Below are 20,988 nucleotides of genomic sequence, written 5' to 3' on the forward strand. Positions count from 1 at the left end.
AAGCCTGGATGAGCAGGCTGTTACTGGAGGGCCAACTGAAGTCTGAATGTATGTTCAGTGTTGTGCTTGCAAGCCATTCCCAGTTTCCTGATTTCTGTAATCTCTGTAAATTCTTCCAATAATGCATCACATCCACTGGAAATTTACACTAGTTGAGCCACTTATAACAGATGGTTAGAAGTCAAGTCTGGAGCCGGTCAGAAGAATGGTATAAAAAAACCAGCTCCCAAAATCTCGAGGAATGCCCATGTGAATGTGTGTGGTAGCCCATTGTTGAGCATCAAAACTTTTCTTCCCATGACCTCAGTTCTGTTAGAGCTATCAGAACCTTGGAACTGTCATCTGTGAAACTTCCAGCCAATAAAACACTGTTGTTTCTATAAAAAACGTTATTCCAGACATGTTGTCCCTCACAAATAACCCAAGAGGCTGCTTCTCAGTTGCACACATAAGGCCAATCTGTTTAGTCAGTTGCCTCTTCCCTGCCAGCTGCAGTTCGTCAAAACTTAGCCTTCAAATCCCTCCATTATGCACCATCTTCTCATTGGCTTCTGAGCTGCGTAGTAGTCAATGCCTTCTGTTGGCTTGAAACCAGGCCCAGGTAGCCTGTTACACAGTGGCAGATACATATGGGGGGGCACGAGCCCTGCGCATCCTCCCTTACGGGTCCTCCCACATTGCTACATGCGTCGACCCCGCCAGCAACCACATGATATTCATTCATTTCATTTGTTGGTCAACTTTACTTAATTGAGTTATTGAGTAGCTGTACTCTCCTAAGTAGCATGCACAAATCAAAAAAGCTTTTGTATCATCCCCGTTCCCAGAACTCCTGAAGATAGATGTTGACTGTGGATGTCGTATCACAGACACAGTCTCTTTGACTGTTCAGAGACGTCTCTAAACCTGCCCAAAGATGTAAACAACAATGCATGAGCATATTAGATGGAGGGGGTCCAATGGCCAATCAGTTCCAGTCATTCCACCAGGAAGTAGGTACATGGATCATGTTTCTGTAGCTCAACCATGCCTAGATGGTCAGTACCACAGTTCGATTGCATCCACATTGTTACTTTGTGCCAGGAAGGGGAGTGTCCTGGTGTGAACCAAAGCGATGTTGTTCAGACATGCAGGAGATACAGAGAGACAGGAACTGTTGATGACGTACCTTGTTCAGGCTGCCCAGGGGCTACTACTGCAGTGGATGACCGTTACGTACAGATTATGGCTGGGACAGAAACACCACCATGTTGAGTAATTCTATTCGTGTAGCCATGGGACGTCATGTTATGACTCAAACTGTGCGCAATAGGCTGCATGGTGTGCAACTTCACTCCTGATGTCCCTGGCGAGGTCCATCTTTTCAACCATGACAGACCATGCAGTGCAGTACAGATGGGCCTAACAACATGCCGAATGGACCACTCAGGATTCGTATCATGTTCTCTTCACCAATGAGTGTCGCATATGCCTTCAACCTCACAATCATCGTAGATGTGTTTGGTGGCAACCCAGTCATGCTGAATGCCTTAGACACACTGTCCAGCGAGTGCAGCAAGGTGGAGGTTCCCTGCTGTTCTGGGGTGTGAGGCCGGTGTACGCTGCCGGTGGTCATGGAAGGCACCGTAATGGCTGTATGATACATGAATGACATCCTCCGACTGACAGTGCAATCATATCAGCAGTATATTGGCGAGGCATTTGCCTTCATGGGTGTCAATTCACACCTCCCATCATGCAAATCTCGTGAATGACTTCCTTCAGAATAACAGCATCACTCAACGAGAGTGGTCAGCATGTTCTCCAGACATTAAACCTACTGAATATACCAGGGATAGATTGAAAAGAGCTATTTATGGATGATGTGACCCATAAACCAATCTGAGGGATCTACGCTGAATCACCATTGAGGAGTGGGACAATCTGGACCAACAGTGCCTTGATGAACTTGTGGATAGTATGCCATGATGAATACAGGCATGCATCAATGCAAGAGGATGTGTTACTGGGTATTAGAGATACCAATATGTACAGCAATCTGGACAACCACCTCTGAAGGTCTCACTGTATGATGGTACAACATGCAATGTGTGGTCTTCATAAGCAATAGAAAGAGCGGAAATGATGTTTATGTTGATCTCTATTCCAGTTTTCTGAACAGGTTCTGGAGCTCTTGGAACCAAGGTGGTGCAAAACTTTTCTTCATGCGTATATTTTATATGTTTCTGTCTTGCACATAGATAGCTAACACATACCTAGAGAAAAGTCGCGGCCATTCTAGTGATCTCAATACATTATTCTGTCTGGCATTTGTTCTATAAAAGTCACAAATATTCTACAGATCTCTTGTACAGAGAACCTTTGATACATAGCCTTATAAATATGGACTATTCGCCAAATAGGAAGCTAGTTTACATTCAGAAGCAGAAATATTAAGACTGAAGAATGAATAAGTAAAAATTCCTAGTTGTAGAATGTGCAAGTGTGAAGATTACTCAAGACTGAGAGTGATCAGTTGATTTTGAAGTATTAATAATAGTAATTCATAGTAATTTCTCAATAAAAATATAACAAGACTTGTAACAACAGTTTTACTAATAGTGTAACAATAGTTTCTCATACCAAACTCATAATACAAATTAGGTATGGGAAACTGTTGATGCTTATATCTCCAGTAATAGTTATTTTCAAGAAGATTCCTCAAAATGTATTGTATATATAGGCTCTCTATTGAAAGCATGAGAAAGGAACAGAATTGACAATAAAATTTCCACACACGTAAATTGCCAAATGGCATCATCATTGGGAACTCACCCTTATATTATACATTGTAAGGTACATATTGGCTTGTTGCTTTCACAGTAGGTATTTGTTCACACTCCTTAAAAGTCTGGAAGCAAACATTCTGGCAGTGAATGTTCTTGAAACAACTGAGCCACATATATAAGGGATGCAGAGTTGCTGTCAGGTAGTCAGTTTGCAATTTACAATCATTGCGATAACGTGGAAGTGATAAAAAGTGAGCTGCAGTTATTGGCTATTACCACTGACTTCAGTCAGTGTTGTGCTTTGTGATATTAGAAATACACGGAGTGTGACCATATGTGTTTTAGTGCTAAGCATACTAGTGGTTCATTTTTCAGTGTGAATAAAGTGTCTATTCGAGAATTAAACTTTGCATGTGACTTATTTTTCATCACAGTAAAAGTAAAAATAGCTCAAGATATCTTTAGTGTCCTTTCCTTGAGGTTTTTCTGTATCTGCCACCGGTTACACATCAGAGGTTTGTAATCATGTGACACACCCGGATATGTCCTACATTAAAAAGTAGTAGTAGGGGCGTTTTTTGTTTTTTTTACTGCTACCTACACCATTCTGGGGTCATCAAACTAGTTTGGGAAATTGTGTGGTCTGGCGCATTGGTGTGCATTTCTGCTAAAGTGCTGATGGTGCCAACACAATGAACTTTAACTGATGGTTTTTGTTTATCTGTGTTAAGTTTTGTTTTTGGAGTGGCTATTTGCTTATGTTTCAGAGCCACCCTCGTGGCTTGTAATTCCCTCACAGACTCAATCAGGCGTTCTACTTTTCTTAGGGGCTTGGCTGGCACTTTACTGAGCTGGGGCTGCATTTCCTACCTTGACTGGTAATGCTCAGTTTGGGGCCTTTAGCCATGCTGGTGTGTTTGACAGTGTTATAAACTTTATGCTCTGAATATTCAGCCATCATCTCGACTTTGTTGCCCAAGACTGCCAGGGGTAAATTGTTGTATGCTGCTAAGACAGTGCTGATTGTTGGTGGTAGCTCCCTGAGGGGAAGTGTCAGGCAACAAATCATTGTCATTTAGTGACTCTAGTTTTGCCAACATTTGTTGGGTGACATATGAGCAATTGGGATCTCCTGTAACAGTTTATGTGACATCTCCTGTAACAGTTTGTGCAATCTGCTCTCTGGGCCTAAGGAATACACTTTGATTAAAACCACTATTAGAATATCATAGCTCTGTGAACTTAAGTCCTCTGCTTACATAATTTGTGCCTCATTTAAATGTACCATTACACAATGAAACATATCAGTTGAAACCAGGATTCCATGTTGCAAAAACATGTTCTGTGCCTGCCTGAATAGCTACAGTTATTTAGTCCAGAAGGTGGGAAGTTTAACACTTTTGAAGTTCCTTCCTTGAACTGTAGAGATTGTAGGTTCCTATGCAGAGTTTCCCTTTGCTATGGTATCCTGTGTAGCTGCATTTTGATGTTGCTACTGTACCTCTGACTTGATTTTAGTGATGTTGGTATTGTTAATCACTATTCTAGTTATTCATTGCATCACTACTTTAGCTAACTACCTTAAGTGAATAGAACAAGAAAGAATAAACTCCACACTTTCAAGATAACTTAATATATTTACACTAAAGTACAAATTATAAACACGGTCAGTTACTGCCAAAACATATCAAGAGTGATCACCTGAACAATAGGACACTGAAATGTATCACTGCTGTCTATGTCCACTGATTGATATCACTTGTTGCATCAAAGTTATTGTTCCACAGAGGCTGTTTTTCTGTACTATATTTTATCTTCTGATATTGGCAAATGTGGGTTGTTTTGACTCTCTTGTATGACAGTGTATTATGTCAAGTCATATGTACATGATAGCTTGAAAATGACTTTGTGGTTCAAACTGCCCAATAGCAGAAAATAAAATATAGAACCCACAGTCTCTGTGGAATAATTGATTCCCTTAATATGAAATAATCGGAAAGAAAAAAATGTGGTTAATATGAGATACAGTTTGTGAACTGTTAATGTAACCACATACAGTAACAAAGTGAAATCATTGGTCATCAGTTTCAAGTGAATACATCCCAACAATGTGCAACAATTAGACACTGATGTTTATAGAAATTAGTCTTAAGCTAGAGGCACACTACAAGCAGTGCAAAGAGTCATCAACTCAGATCACAGAAACCATTACATGCAGACAACAATTATTCTTCTAGTTATATGGGTTTCAGGTAGAGGATTTAAATCATATGCTGACTTGATACATCAAACTTTTAGACTATCTTCGTAGCCACTCAGTGACTGGTTTAATGGAGCCTGCCATGAATTCCTCTCCTGTGCCAACCTCTCCATCTCAGAGTAGCACTTGCACCCTAAATCCTCAATTATTTGTGGATTCCAGCCTGTGCCTTCCTCTACAATTTTTATCCTTTACTATTCTCTCTAGTACCATGGAAGTTATTCCCTGATGTCATAACATATGTCCTATCATCCTATCCCTTCTTGTTGTCAGTGTGTTTGGTATGTTCCTTTCTCTATTGATTCTGCAGAGAACCTTTCCATTCTTTGTCTTATCAGTCCACCAAATTTTCTATGTTCTTTAGTAGTACCACATTTCAAATGCTTCAATTCTCTTCTGTTATGGTTTTCCCACAGTATATGATCCATTACTACACAATGCTATGTGGCAAATGGTCATTCGTAGAAATTTATTGCTCAGACTAAGGACTAAGTTCAGTACCATTATACTCCTTTTGGCCAGCTTAAGCATTGCAATTTACAAATAAAATGTGAAGCAAAAGCTTTAGCTCATGAGAACAAAACAGAGGAAAAAGGTTTTCCTTCACCCTGAACTCTAGCTTCAGCATTAGAAAACTATATGAATAGAGAGAAGCTCTGACTACATTCTGGAAACAGTAATTTCTAAAATGTGAATGCTGGTCACTAGTAGACTCATGTTTGCACCATGTGTACAACGTGAGCAATGCTACAGACCCCATATATCATTTCTGAATTTTCATAACATAGCAATGCTCCCTGCTAAATCACCTTTTGTAATTTGGTGTGAGTCCCAGTGATCTCTTCTTCTGTACTGACAATAATTTTTGTCAACCATTTTCTTTTATCTCCCACTGCTGTTGCACCTAAATTGCCTATGTGCCTCTGCACTGAATTTCCGGTAATAGAACAACTAATCATTCATTTTGCTATACCTAATGAAGGTTTGTGCTGGCAAAGAAAATACAGCCCTATAATTGCCACAGATGCATCTGCTGTCATAAAATTCCAGACAAAAGTGTGCTGCAATCTAGAATCTACTGTGAGGTGATGTGTTCTGAAATAACTTGGAAGAGAGAAAAATTGTAGTTGGGATAAATCTAGATTTGTCAAAAGCCTTTGACACTGTTGACCACAGCATACTTTTGAAAAAGCTTGAAGCTATAGGTATCAGAGGACCAGTAAAAAAGTGGTTTGAGTCTTATCTAGAAAAGAGGATGCAGGTGGTTGAAATTATAGTACTAAATATTAATCAAAAAATTAAACTAAGATCAGATCCAAGGGAGGCCACAGTAGGAGTACCCCAAGGAAGTGTATTAGGCCCCTTGCTGTTCCTCATTTACATTAATGATATTCAGGTGTCAGAGAGAAAAGCTAGAATCATGTTATTTGCTGATGATACTAGTTTAATAGTTAGTGATATGAAACAGTCATTGCACAGTACTGTGGACCATGTCCTACAAGATATACAAAAATGGTTTAGTGCTAACAAGCTAACACTGAATGCAAAAAAAACTAATTATGTGCAATATGGAACAATAAGTGAACAGATGACTTAAATCCCACCATGGAGGGCAAACAACTTGAAAGTGTACAGTGTGCAAAATTTCTGGGTATGCACATTGATGAGAAGATTAACTGGAAGGACCATGTGGTGAGCTTGGCACTAAAACTAAATTCAGCATGTTTTGTGCTTAGAATAATTTCAAGAGTTTGTAGTAATGACTGTACCAGATTAGTATATTTTGGCTGTTTTCAGTCCATTGCATCCTATGGGATAGTATTCTGGGGAAAAACAAATTGTCGTCTAAATGAGATTTTCAAATTACAAAAATGTGCTATTTGGATAATGACCCACAGCCCACCTCAAACACTGGTAGCCCCCTTTTTAAAGCATTTAAAATTTTAACAATTCCATCATTATACATTCTGAAATGTCTGTTGGTGATCAAAAGAAATCAGGACAAAATGAAAACCAATACAGACTTCCATAATTACGATACACGGCAATGTAAAGATCTCCACATAGAAGTTGTAACAAGGACCCGAAGCCAGAAACATGTATGTAATCAAGGCATCAAACTTTTTAATGCACTACCAAAACATATCAAAGAGCTGGAATATGAGGGTAAATTTAAAACTGTTATAAAGAACCACATGCTTGACAAATGTTATTACAGCACAAGTGAATATCTCTGCGCAACTGTATAACAATATATGTTTAAGTTAATGTGACAAATGAAATTACATCAGTGCATAAGAAATTATGTTATAAAAACACTTATTAGTTGTATATTGTATTAAACATAAGATAGATTAATATGAATTCAGCACAGATACAAATTTTGTAAAGACATTACACTCCTGGAAATGGAAAAAAGAACACATTGACACCGGTGTGTGAGACCCACCATACTTGCTCCGGACACTGCGAGAGGGCTGTACAAGCAATGATCACACGCACGGCACAGCGGACACACCAGGAACTGCGGTGTTGGCCGTCGAATGGCGCTAGCTGCGCAGCATTTGTGCACTGCCGCCGTCAGTGTCAGCCAGTTTGCCATGGCATACGGAGCTACATCACAGTCTTTAACACTGGTAGCATGCCGCGACAGCGTGGACGTGAACCGTATGTGCAGTTGACGGACTTTGAGCGAGGGCGTATAGTGGGCATGCGGGAGGCCGGGTGGACGTACCGCCGAATTGCTCAACACGTGGGGCGTGAGGTCTCCACAGTACATCGATGTTGTCGCCAGTGGTCGGCGGAAGGCGCACGTGCCCGTCGACCTGGGACCGGACCGCAGCGACGCACGGATGCACGCCAAGACCGTAGGATCCTACTCAGTGCCATAGGGGACCGCACCGCCACTTCCCAGCAAATTAGGGACACTGTTGCTCCTGGGGTATCGGCGAGGACCATTCGCAGCCGTCTCCATGAAGCTGGGCTACGGTCCCGCACACCGTTAGGCCGTCTTCCGCTCACGCCCCAACATCGTGCAGCCCGCCTCCAGTGGTGTCGCGTGAGGCGTGAATGGAGGGACGAATGGAGACGTGTCGTCTTCAGCGATGAGAGTCGCTTCTGCCTTGGTGCCAATGATGGTCGTATGCGTGTTTGGCGCCGTGCAGGTGAGCGCCACAATCAGGACTGCATACGACCGAGGCACACAGGGCCAATACCCGGCATCATGGTGTGGGGAGCAATCTCCTACACTGGCCGTACGCCACTGGTGATCGTCGAGGGGACACTGAATAGTGCACAGTACATCCAAACCGTCATTGAACCCATCGTTCTACCATTCCTAGACCGGCAAGGGAACTTGCTGTTCCAACAGGACAATGCACGTCCGCATGTATCCCGTGCCACCCAACGTGCTCTAGAAGGTGTAAGTCAACTACCCTGGCCAGCAAGATCTCCGGATCTGTCCCCCATTGAGCATGTTTGGGACTGGATGAAGCGTCGTCTCACGCGGTCTGCACGTCCAGCACGAACGCTGGTCCAACTGAGGCGCCAGGTGGAAATGGCATGGCAAGCCGTTCCACAGGACTACATCCAGCATCTCTACGATAGTCTCCATGGGAGAATAGCAGCCTGCATTGCTGCGAAAGGTGGATATACACTGTACTAGTGCCGACATTGTGCATGCTCTGCTGCCTGTGTCTATGTGCCTGTGGTTCTGTCAGTGTGATCATGTGATGTATCTGACCCCAGGAATGTGTCAATAAAGTTTCCCCTTCCTGGGACTATGAATTCACGGTGTTCTTATTTCAATTTCCAGGAGTGTATATAGTTGTTAAAATGTACCCTCACAAATCCTATATCACAAATGTGATCATTGGGATGATAATAAATAAATAAATAAATAAAAGGTACTAGAGATGTGAAAATATCACAAGATTCTCATAACAGTACAGTGACAAATAATGTTAGTATGTCACAAGATTCACATAAAAACACAGTGAAAAATAATGTTAATATATTCCATCAGAATATCAGGGGATTAAAAAACAAAGTAGATGAGCTTCTTATTTGTTTAGACGATTTTGAGACTGGGGGTGGAATAAATGTACTATCACAGTCACATATAGTCACAGGTATGGAAATGGTAATGTAAGTAGATATAACCTTTCAGTACATGTAAGTAGAGACAATATGGAGAGAGAAGGAATTCCCATATATGTTAAAAATCAGTCATGGTGTGAAAAATTTGGAAACTAAAAAATTTTGCATAGAGCAACATATAGAAGCATGTGCATGTGAGCTTAAACTAAATAATGGCACTTTTATAATTGTAGCTGTGTATAGGTCTCCATTGGGAAATTTTCAACTATTTTTGAAAAACTTGGATTCTATGTTGTGATACTTGTCACACAAAGAAAAGGAATACTAAAATGTAGACTTTCACGGCCGGAAATATCATGTCCGTTATAATTATCCGGGCTGTTATGCCATGGTCAGTTGACAAATTCTGTGTCGATTCCCAACGTTTCGTCTCCGACTGCGGGAGACATCTTCAAGGGGGTCCATAGCTCAATGGACGGTCCAACACACCCACTGGCTCACTACTGACTGAAGACCCTTGAAGATGTCTCCCGCAGTCGGAGACGAAACGTTGGGAATCAACACAGAATTCGTCAACCGACCACGGCATAACAGCCTGGATAATTATAATGGACAAAGAAAAGGAAATTATTATTTGTGGGGATTTGAATGTAGATTTTCTGAAAGAGTCTGATAGAAAGCTTGACCTTGAAATATTACTTGGTTCATTCAGTTTGACATCAGTTACTGATTTTGATATGGTACAGGAAAGCAGCACACTGATAGATAACATTTTCATAGACCAAGATAAATTTAATCAAATAAAAACTTTTCCTGTTAAGAATGGTCTGTCTGATCATGATGCACAGCTAGTCACGGTATATGATATAGGACCACACAGTAATGCAAAACAGTGCTCCAAAATAGTGCATTCCATTAACAATTTAAAAATTCAAAATTTTAGGGAAAGCTTGCAACCAACTGGGATGAGGTGTACAGGGAACATAATGCTAAATTAAAATTTAACCTATTTCATGATACTTTTGTGAGTATATTTGAAAACTGTTTCCCTAAGAAAACAGAGAAATGTAATTGTAAGAAACCATGTAAAAGTCCATGGCTTACTAAAGGGATAAAAATATCTTGTAAACAGAAAAGGGAAATGTATCTTATAGCTAGGAGGAGTAATGATCCTGAAAAAAAAGTGAAACATTATAAAAACTACTGCACTGTATTAAGAAAAGTTATTAAAAAGTCCGGAAGTATGTGCATTATGTCTGAGATTAGCACATCTGATAATAAAATTAAAACAATTTGGAATATTGTGAAAAGGGAAACAGGGCAACTGAGAGCACAGGAAGGCTGTATTTCTATTAAACACAATGTAAAGTTTGCCAACAAGAAGCCAGAAGTAGAAAACATTTTTAATAATCATTTTTTAAGTGTTGTAGAGAAAATAGGATCCAGCTATTCATTATAAAATGCAAGGCAGTATATGGAAGAGGCAGTACCTATGCAGTTTGATAAAATTGAAATTAAACCCACCTCTCCTACCGAAATTAGGAAAATAATAAATTCACTCAAAAGTAAAAGCACACATGGGATTGATGGCATTACCAACAATGTACTAAAAGCTTGTTTCCAACAAATAAGTAGGATTCTCAGCTGCAAATGTATTAGCACACTGAAACAGGGTATTTTTCCAGATAGACTGAAATATGCTATTGTTAAACCATTGCATAAAAAAGGGGATGGATCTGATGCTGACAACTACTGCCCAATCTCACTTTTCCCAAATTCTTGAAAAAGTACGGTATTCAGGAGTAGCATCACATATTTATAAAAATGAAGTACTAACAAAATGTCAGTTTGGTTTTCAGAAAGACTTTTCAGCAGAAAATGCTATATATGCTTTCACTGATCAAATATTAAATGCACTGAATAACCAAACATCATCCATTGGGATATTCTATGATCTCTCAAAGGCTTTTGATTGTGTGAATCATGAAATTCTTCTAGATAAGCTTAAGTATTGTGGTATGAGTGGGACATTGCACAAATGGTTTAATTCACACTTACCTGAAAGAATGCATAAGGTTGAAATTAACAGCACAGATAGTTTGCAAAAACCAGCAGAATCCTCTAAGTGGGGAGGTATCAAGAATGGTGTCCCACGGGGTTCAGTCTTGGGTCCCTTATTGTTCTTAATATATATTAATGACTTGCTACTCTATATTCATGAAGATGCAAAGCTAGTTCTTTTTTCTGATGATACAAGTATAGTAATCACACCGAAGAAGCAAGAATCAGCTGAGGAAATTACAAATAATGTCTTTCAGAAAATTATTAAGTGGTTCTCTGCAGAATTTTGAGAAAACACAGTTTATACAATTATATACAGTAAATGGCATTACACCAGTGATAAATATAGACTATGAATGGAAATCTATTGCTAAGGCAGAATACTCAAAATTTCTGGGTGTATGCACTGATGAGAAATTGAATTCAAAGAAACACATCGATGATCTGCTGAAATGGTTAGGTTCAGCTACTTATGCTATTAGAGTTATTGCAAATTTTGGTGATAAATGTATCAGTAAATTAGCCTACTATACCTATTTTTATTCACTGTTTTCATATGGCATGAACCATCAACAATAAGGTTAAGAGAGCAAGATAGCCCACTTCCCACAAAGAAGTTCCACACCTCACTCCATTTACATTGAAAAGTCTTGCCTGTCAGTGTTATTGCCACAGCAATTGCCATAACTGTAAGTCTCTGGAAAGAGTAAACTAAAACAATACCATTCTGGAACAACACAAGAAGAATATGGAAATGAATGTAGTCCAAAATACAAAGTTATTACAGCTCACCATAAATAATTGTTTACTGTGGAAAGACCACTTTGTTCCATAACAAGCAAACTAAGGTCAGCTGTATTTGCTCTCTGCATTTGAGGACACTTTTCCACACAAATGACTTTTCAATTTCTTCCCCTGTCCCCCCACACTTCTTCCTTCGTACACTTTCACTCATTACTAATTTTGCTACTATTTGTGGTACATACTGTAAAAAAACCTTGCACTTGGGTGCCCCTGGTGTCCTTCTCAGTTTGGTGCCCCAAGCTACAACTTTTGTCACTTGGTCTTAAACTGGTCCCATATGGAATAGAAATATGGGGTCAATCGAGTGATGGAATAAAAATCTTCAAACTGCAAAAAGTAATCAACAGAATAATGACTACTGCAAGAACAACAGACAGCCATGGGCCACTATTCAAAAAACTTAAAATTTTCAACATATCATTGTAGTTGAAGAAAACAGTGGGAAGAACCTTAATATGTAATTGAATTTGTCAAATTTTTTTTTCAGTCTTGGCTTTTCAGGCTATTGCAGTAGGAGAACTGGGTCTTGGTTTCAACATCATACCCATAAACCCATGTTTCATCACCTGTTATGCCCAGTTTTAGAAGTTCTGGATTGTTGTTGACTTCATTCAGCAGTTTCTGAGTGATGTCTATGAGACATCATTTTTGGATGAAATTCAATAGCTTCAGAACAAACTTTGTTGCTAGACATTTCATGACCAAAACATGCACAGAAATTGCTTGGCATGAGTCAAAGGATATGCCAATGTCATCAGCAATCTCTCTGATGGTGATCTGGTAGTTTTATGGAACCTTTTTCTGTGCTTCTTCCCGATTATCATCAGTAAGTGATGTGCTAGGGTGTCCAGGGCAGTCGTCATCTTCAATAAGACATTGAAGATGACCCTCTTTGAAAAGATTATACCACTCTTTGATTCTTGCCTTGCTCATAGTAGTTTTGCTAAAAGTCACCGTTAACATTTGAATGAATTGCTGCATTTTATTTAGTTTTTCAACAAAATTTAATTGAAATTCTTTGATCCATATTTTTTGAAAGTAAATTCACTGAACAGTCAAACTATGAATAACCTTTTTGACTGCAACAATAAACTAAATATTCAAAAGAGTTGAAAATGCAAACATACACCAGGAACATGTGCACCAACAAGATAAAGAAACTGAAAATCAGATGTATAAACCCTGCAAAATTTAAAAAAAAAAAATTCTCTTACTTTTTGATCGTAGATCACACACAATCATACTACCAGAACCTGTATAAAGTATGTGTTCCACAACACAGTCAGACTTGAAAGAAGTAGTATCTATATGTCATTAAAACTATACAATTGTTTGCCATTTTTATTTCACATTTCAGTTTGAAAGAGAAATTTAAACAAACATAAAACTGTTGTTTATAGAAAATCCTTTCTATCCTGTCAATGAAAACATTTTAAATACAAGAAATTGGAAGCAGGCATACAGCATAATAGAATTAAAATTTGTGTAGGCAGACAGATAGTAAATTCAAGATGTGTTCTAATGCATGGAGTAATAGAAATAAAATGTGTGTGTATAGACTGTACATACCTATAATAATTGAACAGTGGGCATGACTATTATTTTGTAAAACTGAAAATCCAATTATTCTCTTGGCTCTGATCCATATATGTACATCCAAAGCTGCTAAAATATCTGGAACCATAACTTTATAGATAGCAAAAGTAAACATATTAAAATAAAACAAAGAGCAGTTAATTAGTTCCTGGTGTTATGGTAACACACATCAACATAGATTTGATCACATACTACTTAGATCAACATCTTGAGATATACATGCAACTTCGAATAAAACTAGAAGCTATAAGAAACTTCCTAATTTTCATGTTGTGGAGTTAAACATAGCTGCAATAACACAATAGAGATGAAATATCTATAATCTATTATGAAAAATACTCAAAAGCATTCAGATGTAAGTGCAGGCTTTTAGAAACTTACTGGCATTAACATGTAGTCAAATATATTTCTCATCACATCTTCAAACTGGATGCTGAGCTACGTAGAGCTGTTTCACGTGTCTGAAATGGCCCAATAGGATTAAATAAATTTTTTTCTGGATTTGAACATTGTGTATCACATTATTCTAACTAGTCAAGGTGTCCATCATACCACATACTCCATTAAACAGGAAAACAGTTTATTCTTTAGAATGGTTAACCTGATGGTAAGTGTCACAGCAGAATTCACACCACCACAAAGCATAATTTTCATTAGGAAAAGAGCCATTGAGATAAGACTAAGCCATTTTCTGCATTATCTTATCTCAGGGGGGTACTAATTACTAATCCAGCAATATTACAGAATTAAATGGATGTGAAAGCAGGTGTGTGGGCAAGGGAGGGGGGCTATGGGGGCTACATCCCCCCCCCCCCCCACCACACATGGAGTATCATATTACACTGGATAAAATGACTTCAGAAATCAGCGAATATCTTACTCCAACAGAATCAATGTTGTTTTTTTTTTTTTTTTTTTTTTTTAATTATGTAGCAATATAGATTGCAATGTATTCCAAAAACATTTTAACAAAAGAATAAGAGTGGCAAATAGCTTACTACCTAAACCAATAAATATCATTTATCTTAAAATAAGCATCTTACTATTTATTATTACATGATTTTACCCGGAACTCCAAAACAGTTACCAAAAACTACTTTAAGCAACACCAAATTTTACCAGTTTGTCAGTGGAGGACCACAACTCTACTTCTTTAAGCCGTATTCCATTCCCCAAAACCCCCTTCCTCCATTAGCCCCCCCCCCCCCCCCCCCTCCCTTGACCTACTTCTAGAATTGCCCCTGTGTAAAAGAGAGAGAGAGAGATAAATAGATTATCCTATATCTTTGTAATGACTTGAGTCATTCGTGGGGACTGTACTCTCACTACCACCTGTGCAAACAGTTTTGTTTTGTCAGTTTTCTTTATGATATAGGGAAGCTGCTTCTTGTTTTGAATAGTGACGACTCAGCTCCTGTTTTGAAACTTTTTGTTTTGGCAGACTCATGCCCAAACCTAACTTGTGGATTTATAGAAACTATTGGGGAATTAATGTTAGCCATGTAAAAAAAAGAAAGAAAGTTGCTCTTTAGCTTCCATATTTATCCAAATTATTTTGTAATTTAGTGCAATTTTCAGTACAGATATGAATAATTCTTCCTGGTACTTGCAGAAAGACGTAGTGTATCTAAAAGAAACAGAAACAGTATATGAATATGCCAAAAAATTAAAAACTATTAGATCAGTTAAAATTTAAAAAACATCTATTATGTAGACTTTGGAAATTATTTCATGAGTATTTTTAAGACAGACTCAAACATTTTCAAAGGTGTTACTGCACTGGCACTGCTGGATGAGCATACTGTCACCAATATTATTGTAGCTGCGGGTGATGGAAAAGTGGAATTAGTGAAAGAGCACAACCGAGCAATTCATCATAAACACACTCCTCTTCGCCAACCCTCAGAGCCTCAGCTTGTTGTAGTAAGTATTTGGTGGTAAGATTTGTAGACTCTTTAAAAAGTGATTTAATGTCATTAATTCAATTTTCTCTTAATGAATGATAATACAACAGATAATTGTCTTAATATTTTTTTATTTTTGTAGTTCATGGTAATTTGCATAATAGCATGTTTTCATGTAACATCTTGTTTATATTCTGTATCATCAGTAGTTGTTTATATGATGGAATGATCATTTTACATAAAAAATAATAGGTCCTTCTTTCTGGAACATGGAAAAACACTAACACACTTCATCCAGAATTTTCTGATTGTGAACTGTTACATACTTGTATTTGATTTCATTCAGAATTTATGGACAAGTAAATTTGTGTAAGATCTTAAGGTATTCTACAAGAAATGCTTTGACAATATATTTATTGAGTTAGTGAAAACACTAATGCAGTCAACAGCACAGTAGCAAAAGGCAGAGATACTCAGAATTAACAAATTAGCGATGACTTACATGTCATATTATTTTACACACTCATCTACCATTCAGCACCTTAACTATATTGTGAGTGCCTGTCTCGACTCTTTCCATTGCTTGTAAATGGTATTTTATTTCCTTTGGCCAAATTAAACATATCATGATTTTTTAATCTCTCAGAAAGATCCAGTTCATTGAACATTCCACTGCAAAGAGGGTATTAAATTCAAGATTTTATAAAACTTTGTTTTAAGTTGTTGATACACTGAAATGATGATTAGGTCCTCTTTCAGGCAAAAAGTTGATATTTTAAAAAGTTGATAGTTTAAAAAGTTAATGTATTCTTCAACTCTGGTCATAGGGGGACACAGAAGGAATGTTAAACTGTTGTGCAGTCAACATTCTGTGCTATCTCCCAGTGTGATCAAATGTCATGAGGGATTCAGTGCAATATGAGAACATAAAATAATCACTGTAAGCAACCTGGGCATTTGGGTGCATATTGCCTGCTAAAAGAAGGGATATGAACTGCAAGAACACAAGTGTTTGGAGTTGTGAGGCAACAAATGAACAAAGATTTACTAACTATCATTGGGGAAATAGTGTGTTTAGTAGAAAAGAGGCTGTTGAGCTGATATTCAACTTTGGAAGAACATTTATTTATTAACACAACATAAATGGCAGATCTAATTGTAACAGAGTGAGGTTGAGCCACCCTACTTGGTCTTGTACTACTCCTGACATAAATAATTTTTTTCTTTTATTTGATCATGATATGTGGAAAAATCATATGAGAAAGTTGCACAGAATAGTTAATTTCTTGTTCAGACCTTATTTGGTCAGATTTGATTATTCACAGTTATAGTCAGTTTATCTGGAAATAATTTTCACAAACAAATATTCATAATTTGAGAACTGTCAAGCACATGTTGAGGTGAAATTTGCAATGAATGAGTAGTTGTTTGTTTCTATATTGATATAGCTCATTTAACAGCCCTCATTCTCATCTTCTCCATAAGCATTTTATTTCTTCCAAGAACTTTGTTCCAAAAATTCATTGTAATCCAAGTTCTTGTACTTCAAAATTTTCATATCTTAAATAATGGTTATTTCTAAAACTCAGTAAAATAATTTTTGATTCAGATTTGTCCGGATCCAGTGATGCCCACTTCTTTGACAAGAACTTGTTAGTTTGCTAATTATTCAATTTGGAAAATTTAATTCTTTAACACATTTGGTGGGCTCTGTGAATCCCCACAGATGTAGAAATTATTTACATGAAGTAGTACCTATAATTTTGCCCTTTTAACAGTAACACAGATACAGTTAAACAGACTTGCTCTTTGGCTTATTGTAATTTTGTGTTATCTGATTCTGCTCTGATTTGTGTTAGTAATTAATATGTGATACTAAATTTTTAATTTAATGATATGAATATAATAGAGGGAAACATTCCACGTGGGAAAAATATATCTAAAAACAAAGATGATGTGACTTACCAAACGAAAGTGCTGGCATATTGATAGACACACAAACAGACACAAACATACACACAAAATTCAAGCTTTCACAACCAACGGTTGCTTCATCATGAAAGAGGGAAGGAGAGGGAAAGACGAAAGGATGTGGGTTTTAAGGGAGAGGGTAAGGAGTCATTCCAATCCCGGGAGTGGAAAGACTTACCTTAGGGGGAAAAAAGGACAGGTATACACTCGCACATCAATGGTCTCAGTTTGTCAGCATGTGTGACATTACTGACATGTCTGATCATCGAAATATTTTGTCTGTTGGGCACTATGGACTGGCAGTGCACCCAAGTACTGTTCAATCAACTGATACAACAGGATAAACTTTAGAATCACAGCATCAATCATAATTATTAGTTCCATCCTGGATTTTCCATTGTTTGATTAATTATTAGTGCCATTTTCATCATACAGCAGATGTGACCAAACTACACTATATGAAATAACAACAGTTTAATACTTTCATTAGTCAGATGAAGTATTCAGTTACCCAAGGTTTCTTTGCATTTTATCTTTCTTGTACCTGTATTTGTCTGCTCAACTTCTGTGGTTGACCTTTCTGGAGATGGCCATTCCTCTTTAACTGAACTATCTGTACAGTACTCATTGTGACTGCATCTGTAGCGTTTGAGAACTGCAAATACATCCCACCATTCCTCAGTACTTCAGTATCTCACTTCTTTCCATATTCATTCTGCCAGACAGGTCTATTAAACTTCAGTCTCTTGTTCATCATTATTAAATTGTGACTTGGGTTCATATCTGCTCCTGGATGTGTCTTGCAGTCCAATATCTGATTTTTGAATCTCTGACCATGATATAATCCAGCTGTAATCTTACAATGGCTCCAGGCCTTTTACAAGTATTTTCACCTCCTCTTGTGATTTTTGAACAGTGTATTTGCTATTACTAGGTGAACTTTATTGCGGCTCACTGTTAGTCTTTCTCCTCCCTCATTCCTACTACCACACTCATATTCTCCCCTAACTCTGCCTTCTATTTTTCCCCTAATACAGCATTCCATTGACTTACTGTTACTAGATTTTTCTCTCCCTTTATGTACTAAATTATACTTTAAGTACCCTCATACTCTTTGTCTGTCTGTTCATTTTCTGCTTGCAGTATCATCATGTACGGTATGCCTGAACTGTTGTTGTTGGTACTGGTTTGTTGTTAGCTCCAGTGAGTATAATCATACAATTGAACTGTTCCTATTCATGAAGAATCCCACTTTCATTACTCTGTTTTCCACTGCTGTTGATATTACACTGCATTCATCTCACCAGAAATCCTTATATTCTTTCCATTTCAGTATATTTCATTTAATGCACTTTACATATAATGAAACTATGCATTTCCATTTTTATATTTTCTAGCTTCTCTTCCACGTTCTGATGTCTAGCAATCCACATTATGATTCATAGAATTCTTTTCTTATTCAGTCTTTTTCTCATAGTCCACTCCATTTTGACATCCCCCTCCCAGAATCTTTTAGCAATGGAGAGACCGTTACACTTTTACAGCTGTAGGTCATATTCTCTATGGATACACATTTCTTTTTTTGTAAATGATTCAGCTGTCTTCTGACTTGTTTAATGCAGCCCACCATGGATTCATCCCCTGTGCCAACCTCTTCATCTCAAAGTAGCTCTTGTAACCTACATCCTCAATTATTTGCTGGACATATTCCAGTCTCAGTTTTCATCCTCTACAGCTTTCTCTATTACCATGGAAGTTATTCACTGTCTTAACAGATGTCCTATCATCCTATCCCTTCTTTTGTCAGTGTTTTCCACATATTCCTTGCCTTTCCAATTCTTCAGAAAACCCCCCCATTTCACCTGTAGCACCACATCTCACTCAAATGCATGATTCTCTTCTGTTCCAGTTATCCCACAGTCCACGTTTCACTACCATACAATGCTATGCTCCAAATGTACATTCTCAGAAATTTCTTCCTCAAATTAAGACCTACCTTTGATACTAGTAGACGTCTCTTGACAAGGAATTTCATTTTTGCCAGTACTGTATTGTTTTTGGTATCCTCCTTGCTCCATCCATCATTGGCTATTTTGCTGCCTAGATAGCAGAATTCTTTAACTTCATCTACCTTGTGACCATCAATCCTGATGTTGAGTTTCTTGCTGTTCTCATTTCTGCTACTTCTCGTTACTTTGGTCTTTCTTCCATTTACTCTCAGTCCTTATTCTGTACTCATTAGACTGATCATTCCATTCAGGAGATCATGTAATTCTTCTTCATTTTCACTGAGGATAGAAATGTCATGAGTAAATCATACTGATATCCTTTCAGCATGAATTTCAATTTCATTCTTGAACCTTTCTTTTATTGCTATCATTGTTTCTTCGATGAATAGATTGAAAAATAGAGGAGAAAGACTACATCCTTTTTAATCCGAACACTTTGTCCTTGGTCTTTCACTGCTATTGTTCCCTCTTGACTCTTGTACATGTTGTACATTACCTGTCTCTCCCTGTAGACCACCCATATTTTTCTTAGAATTCCAAACATCTTGCATTATTTGGCATTGTCAAATGCTTTTTACAGGTCAACAAATCCAATGTGTGTCTTGATTTTTCTTTAGTCCTGCTTTCATTATAAACTGCAACATTAGAACTGCCTCTCTGGTGCCTTTACCTTTCCTAAAGCCAAACTGATCATCACCTAAGACATTCTCAATTTGATTTTCCATCCTTCTGTATGTTATTCTCATCACTGCGTAATACAGCAGATATTTTCTTGAAATTCAGATGGCATATCACCAGACTCGTACATTCTACACACCAACATGAATAGTGATTTTGTTACCACTTCCCCCCAATGATTTTAGAAATTCTATCCCTTCTGCCTTATTTGATATTAAGTCTTCCAGAGCCTTTTGAATTCTGATTCCATACTGGATCCTCTATCTCTTCTAAATCAACTCCTGTTTCTTCTTCTATCACATCAGACATATCTTCCACATCATAGAGGCCTTCGGTACACTCTTTTCACCTATCCTCCCTCTCCTCTGCATTTAACAGTTGAATTCCCATTGCGCTCGTAATGTTACCACATTTACTTTTAATTTCAGTTAAGGTTGTTTTGACTTTTTTATATGCTGAGTCGGTCATTACTTCTTTTTCGATTTCTTCGCATTTTTCATGCAGCCATTTTGTCTTATCTTCCCTGCAGTTCATATTTATTTCATTCCTCAGCAACTTGTATTTCTGTATTCCTGAATTTCACTGAATATTTTTTTACTTCTTTCTTTCATTGATCACTGGAAGTAATTCTTCTGTTACCCATGGTTTCTTCACAGTTAACTTGTTTGTACCTATGCTTTTCTTTCCAACTTTTTAGAAATGTCCATTCCTCTGGAGCTGTACTGTCTACTGTGCTGTTCCTTACTGCAGTGGCAGTAGCCTTAGAGAACTTCAGATGTATCTCTTCATTCCTTAGTATTTCTGTATCCCACTTCTTTGCACAGTGATTCTTCTTGACT

General features: G+C 37.8%; 1 protein-coding gene across 1 annotated transcript in view; it reads left to right on the forward strand.

Moving 5' to 3' along the window:
- Nucleotides 1-20,988, forward strand: part of LOC126416461 (cilia- and flagella-associated protein 52) — a 125,504-nt gene that overhangs the window by 34,231 nt on the left and 70,285 nt on the right. The window contains exon 6 of the mRNA XM_050084196.1: nt 15,356-15,510. Coding sequence (XP_049940153.1) covers nt 15,356-15,510 — 155 coding nt within the window. The remainder of the gene's footprint in view (nt 1-15,355; nt 15,511-20,988) is intronic.

This window comes from Schistocerca serialis, chromosome 8, assembly GCF_023864345.2.
Source record: "Schistocerca serialis cubense isolate TAMUIC-IGC-003099 chromosome 8, iqSchSeri2.2, whole genome shotgun sequence".
Taxonomy (NCBI): Eukaryota; Metazoa; Arthropoda; class Insecta; order Orthoptera; family Acrididae; genus Schistocerca; species Schistocerca serialis.